This window comes from Nannobrachium achirus (assembly GCF_963921795.1).
Source record: "Nannobrachium achirus genome assembly, chromosome: 1".
NCBI classification, from domain to species: Eukaryota; Metazoa; Chordata; class Actinopteri; order Myctophiformes; family Myctophidae; genus Nannobrachium; species Nannobrachium achirus.
Window position 1 is genome coordinate 31,992,703 of NC_137810.1, and position 7,772 is coordinate 32,000,474.

General features: G+C 42.2%; 1 protein-coding gene across 2 annotated transcripts; it reads right to left on the reverse strand.

The window, feature by feature from the left end:
- Positions 1-368: 368 nt before the first annotated feature.
- Positions 369-7,121, reverse strand: serpinb1 (serpin peptidase inhibitor, clade B (ovalbumin), member 1). Of its 2 annotated transcripts, none has more exons than XM_080722242.1 (7): positions 7,004-7,121; positions 6,438-6,626; positions 5,380-5,517; positions 5,162-5,279; positions 4,885-5,027; positions 1,362-1,529; positions 369-913 (listed from the first exon to the last, which is right to left on the reverse strand). In XM_080722242.1, the coding sequence occupies exons 2-7, from the start codon at positions 6,603-6,605 to the stop codon at positions 506-508; spliced, it is 1,143 nt and encodes a 380-aa protein (XP_080578368.1). In that variant the 5' UTR covers positions 6,606-6,626; positions 7,004-7,121; the 3' UTR covers positions 369-505. The 2 variants fall into 2 exon arrangements, with proteins under 2 accessions (XP_080578368.1, XP_080578369.1); XM_080722243.1 differs by having other exon boundaries at positions 6,438-6,622; positions 7,004-7,034.
- Positions 7,122-7,772: the final 651 nt, after the last annotated feature.

Sequence of the window (7,772 nt, forward strand, 5' to 3'; positions counted from 1 at the left end):
CCAGTGTTAGAAGAGTCATTGAGCAAGACTCTGAACATCTAGTTGCTCCCGGTGAGCAGGATGGTGCCTTGCATGGTTTCTGAGAGAAACCTCCCTCTCAGAACCTTATATGCCATCCAACAAGCTGGCTGTAGTAAAAAGAAAATAGATCTTCAGTTGGGTCACCAATTTCACTCATTTATCCTGTAAATGTTTTTTCTCTTAGATAAAATTGGTATCCCAACCTGACAATGTATTTTCTGTTTACTAAAGAGTCAGGGAGACCCCTATTACTGAACAAACACTACAAACAATAATTTGCCAAAAAGAATCATCACTTATAGCACCTTTAATACTTTTATTCATATTTCAACAATAAGGCAGCTAAAGACACATTCTTTTAGTTTAAAAACAATGCTTACAGCATTTACTCTGTTAAAATATTTCCTTTTCAAGGTTACATTTCGTGCTAGTTTTCCCTTCAATATAACTCAGCCTGGAGTCTGGACCCCCTGAGCTGGTTTCTCTACTGTGGAGAGGAGAATCTGCCCAAGAAAAGAATGGAATTGGTTTTATTATGCCTTATGAAGAAGAGGAAGGGGTGGTCTGCTGTGAAGTGTTCTTCTCTTAGCATGCAGAAGGAAGCTATGCCGGCAGTAGCCGCGGCTGCCTCCGTTCCCTCCTCATTCACCTCCACAAAGGCCTTGTGGGCCACCGTCGACAGGAAGAGTCCTCCATGACCATTCATTCCTGACAGATCTGCCTTTGACCCGCAGAACACGTCTGTCATGCCCAGTTTAGCCAGGGGATCGTTCAACTCATACTCCTCCTCCAGCTTGAACTTGGGCAGGTGAACTATGATCTCTGTGCCAGTGTCCATGTTCTCCCTGTTGGTCCATTCATTTAGCTTGTCCTGCGTTAGCTCATTTTCTAGCTGTGAATGTATGAGACGCATGCACGCGTACGTACACACACACACACACACACACACACACACACACACACACACACACACACACACACTGTGTTTAATAGGCTACGTCTAGTGATAAGTCAAACACATTGCCATCACAGCGGCAGAAGTTCACACAAGACACATTTTGGGGATTGTTATAAATGATAATATAATAGCAATCATTGGACGTATTTCAACAGCAGTTATGCATTCATAATAGGGTGCCTATTCAGTATTATAAATACATAAATAGTATTAAGTGGTGGTGGGTTGGCATAGATTGGCATGGGTTGGCATAAATCCAACGTGAAATGACTCCCAAAGCATCACTTGCCAATCAGGTTTAGTTGAATAACGTACAAAACAAGCTAGAAGTGGTGGGTCCTTCATTTGTGTTCTGGAGGTTTTGCTTGTCATGTAACGTTACCTTAAGCAGTGGGTCAGAGCCATCAGTGGACTCTTCAGGCAGCAGGATGAACATGCTGACGTCTTCCCCCACGTAGGGCAGCTCCAGGATCTGCAAGCTGTAGTCAGGGATGTAGTTGAAGGGTAGTTTCTTCACCTGGTACATCATCTCCACTGGCTTGCTCTCATTCTGACACACCGGAAACATACAATGAGTGATACAATCAGATCCTCAGACAATGGCCCCTACTCATGTTTGATGACCCAACAGCAATTCCTCCAGCGCCAAAATGTCCAGTTGTATACAGTACACCAGGGGTTTTCAAAGTGGGGTGCCGTGACGGCAGTCCAGGGGTGCTGCGAGATATCTGATATTTGGAATATATTTGGACACTTGAAAATATATATATTTAGTAAGTATCATTTTAAAGGAAGGGTAACATAACGGGCACTACTTTGTGTCAATAGAACAGTGACATAGTTGTGAATATATTTGCCAATGCAACTATACCCTGAAAGGGTTAATATTGGGAGCTGTAGGAAGAAGGAGGTCCCAACTCCCGAGGCACCGCCCAGCCGCCTCGGAATGTGACGAGCCAAAACAGCGTGTCATTTATAGAACACGCTCACGTGACCCAATGATAAGTGAATGGGAAAAGGCTGTGGGAATTACGCTATTGTATACTTTAATAATAAAGATAAATACATAACATTGTTAATGACCATGACCAACGATCTGAATTCTGTCCCCTCGTATATTATTTTATTAATTTACGTGACTGATTTCGCTATATTCATATTGAAAACAAGTGCTTGCAGTCGCGAGGGGCGTGTCTTGACTCGCTCCAGGCTTGCTAGAGCGGCTACTGGAGCTCTGCCCGGCCCAGCGGCCGGGCTCATCCGTGGGTAGAACTAACAGAGGAGAGGGGACTCGGTGTTTGGTTATGGAGGTTTTTTCCTGTTTTTTTACGATGACCAACGATATGTATGCTATCACACGTTGTGTTATGTTTCGTAATTGATGGGACTGATTTCGCTGTATTCATGCTGAAGCACATGCAGCTCGCACGAGTCTACAGTCGCGAGGGGGGGGGGGGGGGGTCTTGACTTCGCTCCAGGCTTTGTGGATAGCGGCTGCTGTTCGCTGTTCATGCCGCGATGAGAGGTTCATGTGCGGGATGAACAAGCCATTGTGACTCGGTGATTTTTATGGAGCTTTTCTTTCCCGGGCCGTTTCTGGGACAAATCATCATGACAAAATAAGATAAATAGGGGACAGCCGGACAGGGCGACTATTTGTGAGGATAAGTGAATAATAATTAGAAGATAGAGTTAAAATAAAACATTAAACCAAGCACTTTGGCCGAGGCTTGCGCTCGCATCTACGCTCGGGACTCGTGTGTAAAGTATAAGTAGCCAACATTTACTCAAGTACTAAACCAAGCACTTTGTACCGAGGCTTGTCATCATTGTGAGTGGATGAGAGCCGCTCGCCCGCTAAAGTAACTAAGTAGCCTACATTTACTCAAGTATTGATTGTACTTTGAGGTGGAGATAGCCTTCTTCTAATCGGCTCGCCTGCAGTCGGTAACTAAGTACGCTACATTTACTCAGATACTGTACTTACGTAGGGCCCTACACTTTTGAGGTATTTTTACTTTATTGGAGTGTTTTACATTTCAGTACTTTTATTTCTACTCCACTTCATCTCAAAATAAATCATTGTAGGCTACTTTTACTCCTCTGCAGTTATTTTTAAAAAAAAGTTATTAAAAATACTTTGTTTAATTATTATTACAAACCATTCATTAATTACTATATATACATCGGCCATTTGAAATTAGCCGATCTACAAGCTCACAGTGCGTGACAGACATTTTCTTGTAACGGTTTATTTCTACATTGTAGTATCGATACTGTTACTTGTTGATACTTTTACTTGAGTACAAAATATGAGTACTTCTTCCACCGCTGCGCTGTCAGTCCGTGCAGCCGTGCTGACAAGGAAACAGCAAGGGGGGCGTGTCCAGCTTGCATTTCACCGAGACAAGAGGGCAGGAGAGAGTCTCTTGTTTACGTCATTTTCACGCGACAACTTTATTTCCGAAGTTATTTCCCAAAATGGCCCCAGTTGGTCTTATTAATTTATAAACCTCAAATGTAACTATATATTTCCAAACTAATATGACTCAAATATATGTTAAAAATACTTAGGGGGACCTTTAGAGACATGTGTCAACAGTTTTACAAGGCAAATTTCATGGTGCCTACACTTTAAACTTGAAGTATGGCTATTATCTCAATGTTTTCCTCACAACATAATCGCTAAAATATGCCATAAATAGTTGCTGGGAGTGAAAATTATGAATATAATAGGGGTGCCTCGGGTGAAAAGAAATATTTATAGGGGTTCCCTGAGCCAAAAAATGATTTGGGTACCACTGCACGTGCACACTGCACTGTACACAATCTCAAAATGCATTTCCTCTTGTGACCACCGCTCAAAAACCTTCACTTGCATAAAAGTGTGAAAGTGATTTCATTTTCCCTTGGAAGAAGAACAACCCTAACAATTTGAGTGAACCCATGTCCTGTAGTGCCACCTTCTGGGCAAAATGCAGTTTCTCTTTCCAACATTTCCAGTGGGGTTTAAGCAGAAGCAGAACCTCTACAATAGACGGGTTTCTGGTCCACGTCACACTGATGGGTCTGTACCAAAATTAGCCAATAAATAGAAACCATGCAGCGCTCCCCAAAACAACAGGTTTGGGGATTGGTAGGAATTGATTACATGATACATTCAGCTGTGCATTTAGTCTCAATGTTTGTAAACAAGAAACCTGTCTATAAGTCTGAGCATTGCTAATGGGGCTTTTAGACCCAGTCTTGTTATCTCTACAAGGGCAGAGGCCAGGGCCAGAGATCATATTTTTATCTGTCTATCTGTGTGAATTCAAAGAGCTAATCTTGCAAAGTATTACACTAATTAGTGTCGAACCTATTGTGCACACTGCCAGTAGGCTAAGGAACTTCAACTCAACCCCTGAATATTATTCCCAGAATGAATTTTATTTATTTAATTCATCAACTCATCAACTCAGACCCGGCTATGGGATATGTCGGTGAGGCTACGGTGTGGAACTAGCCAAACTGTGTGTACGTCCGACATACAGGGTCTACTGTACTTCTAGCAACTTCTGTGTATAATTTGACAGCAGTAGTTTTACAATTCCTGAGAGAGACAAAAACACAGACACATGGAGACCGTGGGCAAGTATGACGTGCATGCAAGCACACTCCACACCTGCAACATAGGCACCATGACATATCTCTCGACATATAGAGATAACGGATACTATAGATATTATACAGTGGGAAAGCTACTTTACACCGCCCTGGGTAAGCTGGAGATATGTGCACTGCAGAGAGCCTGTTTCTAGTTATGTATCTCTCATACTGATTTCTTTTGTCACCCTAGTTGTTTACATCTGGTAAATCCCGCTATGTTTTGAATGCAACAGCATTTTCTTCCTCTGCCTGTTTACCTGGTTTAGTTTGAATGGCATTTCTTTGGTGTTCGCTTCGTTAAATCGGTTGAGCCAGTTTCCTTTGAAGTAGATGGCGTTGACCAGTGCCAGTCTTGTCATTGGGGTGACCGTCCCTGGCTTCAGTAGATCTTTTATTTTATCTGTGAGAGAAGAAAAGGACAGACAAACTAACCACTCAACACTGACATCAGCCTCCATGTTGGCTTTGTAACATCCCATCGCTCCATACATATAAAGAACAGATAATAAATAGGTGTCTGATTAAAGTCTCTACTTTCGGTCTGCTGCTCTACCCAGCTGTTGATCTCTGCTCTGCAGTCCTCTGCAGCTCCCATGAAGTCAACTGCCTTCAGGTCAGCGTGGTAGAACTTCTGAGTGGCTTCTTGGAACTCCTGTAGAAAATGGAGACATTTCTTTGTTGTCCACACAACCGGAGGAACCGTAGCTGGTGATGTGTGTGCAAACATATTACCATAATGGGACACATCTCACCGTGAGGAAGTTGCAGGTATTCTCCCCATAAAGACGATTAGCCAGTTTCAGAGTGTATGAGGCAGATGGCGAGTTGATGTCGCTGTTCAGTGTTTGGAAATCTGCGTGCACGTCTTTGACTGAGCTGAATGAAAGGGCCTGTACACAAGTCAGAGAGACTGTTTGTTAGGAGAATAAATTGTCTTTATGCAATTGATGAGAGCACTTAACCCATTTCAATAATTACAAATATTAATAATTATATATGAAGAGCATTAGTGAGCACCAAGGTTGAAAATGGGTGAAGTACTCCTTTACACAATGCTGAGATGTTATTTCATTGTCAAGTTTGTCTTGAAAACGGCAAAGGTGGTATATCCTCCGACGTAATTAGTTACTGAGTTAAAATGTGCTGTTTGCTTAATTTAGTTAAACACTGCTTTGGGTGCAATCAATGTTAAGTGTATAATAGCCTTGGTACTGTGTTCCAGAGGCAGGTAGTGGGGTCAAAGTACAGGTGTCACCTGTCACTGTCACACCCTTTAGTGACAGGTGCTCTTAGAGCCTACATAAAGCATGGCATGGAAGAAATACTAGGCTATTCTAGCAATGTCATTATGCATGATTCAATTTGAACAAAACAGTCAAAACAAAAATTTAAATAGATGTCTGTGGCAAGATATGGCAAATTTTAGATTTCGTTTTTACACACCATGGTCTTATTTTGATCATAAGACCACATTTCGGAATGTCAAGTAGGCTAATGTATGACACTTATTTACTATGATACTATTTTGTATGGCACATAGGAGTCCACTAGTAGGCCCAGAGTAGGCCTACAGTGGTTCTCAAAAGTTTATTTTCAAAGACCCCCAGAGCGTTACAGATCTGTCATTCAGGGAATCAGGTTAGCTCTTACTCATTTTGTATGTCAGTCTGTGCCTGTGGAAAAATAAATATTTCTTTTGACAAAAATGTTCACCACAAGCGGAAAGCACCTGCCTTTGGTGCGTGTGTGATGGCGTGTTCGCGCGCGTGCGTGTGTGGTTGCTGCGTCACAGTGTGTCAGACGTCATTACCTCTGCCATCTGATCAGCAGTGTTGCCTTTAGCTCCCAGATGGACCATAGCTAGAGCTGAGCTGATACTGAAAGGAGAGACGAAGACATTCCCACTGGCTTTGGCTCGGCTTAAAGTACGGTACAGATCCAAGGCGAAGACAGCATTTGAATCGGCAATGGTGGCCATGGCTGATGATGAATGGTCTTCCTGTATTAAGAGAGAATGAAATGCTGTAGGCCTAGTAAATATAATAGCCGCCTAACGCCCACGGCGGTTAATAGTAGAGTAGGCTAGTTACAGAAATGTTCTTGAGAAATAGCTCTAGCCCTAAAAAGAGTAGCCTAGTTTAGTTTATCACACGCGTTCATTAGCCTAATAGTTTTCTCTCTATTTGGAAAGTATCGCTGCCTGCTACGCTGTTACATAACGTCTAAACTCCGTTTCCACAATGGAACTGATTTAAAACGTGAAACAAAGCTGCGACGAATAATCATTAATAATAAAGCATGAGTTGATATTGGCTACATTAGCTAATTACCAGACCGTATAGAATAGTATTGGCCATAAGAAGTAGGCTACCCTACCCGGTTTTCCTCTGGAGGCTGACACAGGCACACCAATGATGAAAGCGAAAGTATAATCAAGATGTGTTCACTGCGTACAATCCCCCTGAATCGAGAGACAACTCCGGGGAAGTGAAGGTAGAATACCGAAAGCATTGGCTGTGCTGTGACTACTTTTATATAGGCTGTCAGTCAGGCTGTAATACCTGTCTCCTTTTCCTGGGTGTGGAGATCGAAAAGGGAACGTACTATAAACAGGTGGGGAGGACGAAGGTTGAAACGATAAGTCACTGTCAGTTAACAGAAGCCGCCCTCTGATCATACAATAAAATGTATGTCAGTCTCTCAGTCATAAAATATCACATCAAGTTGTGGATTCTATGTTGGGGTTTGAAGTTGAATACTGGGAATTTTGCAAAAAGACAGAACAACTTCCTTTTTTTTCCCCCTTTTTTTAATATCTATGTGCAATCAGTGTACAGATATTTTATCTTGTCTCCACCCCCTTCATCCAACAAACTGCAGTCAGTTCAGTGGTAGAAGTCCTACAGAAGGGAGTGTCTTGCTCATGCAACAACTGTGATTCATCATCACCACTCTCCAGACTCTCCACCCATGTACTAACAGACTTCTCCATCCATTACTAGTCTGGTATCCTCGGAAACCCAGACTTTTATTTTAGTCTGGTGACTTTAGCATGGACTCAATGTATTGGCATATTTTCCAGAGACATAGTTAGGTGAGAAATAGACTATATTACATTCTTCCTAATGAAAATATAAATGTTCAA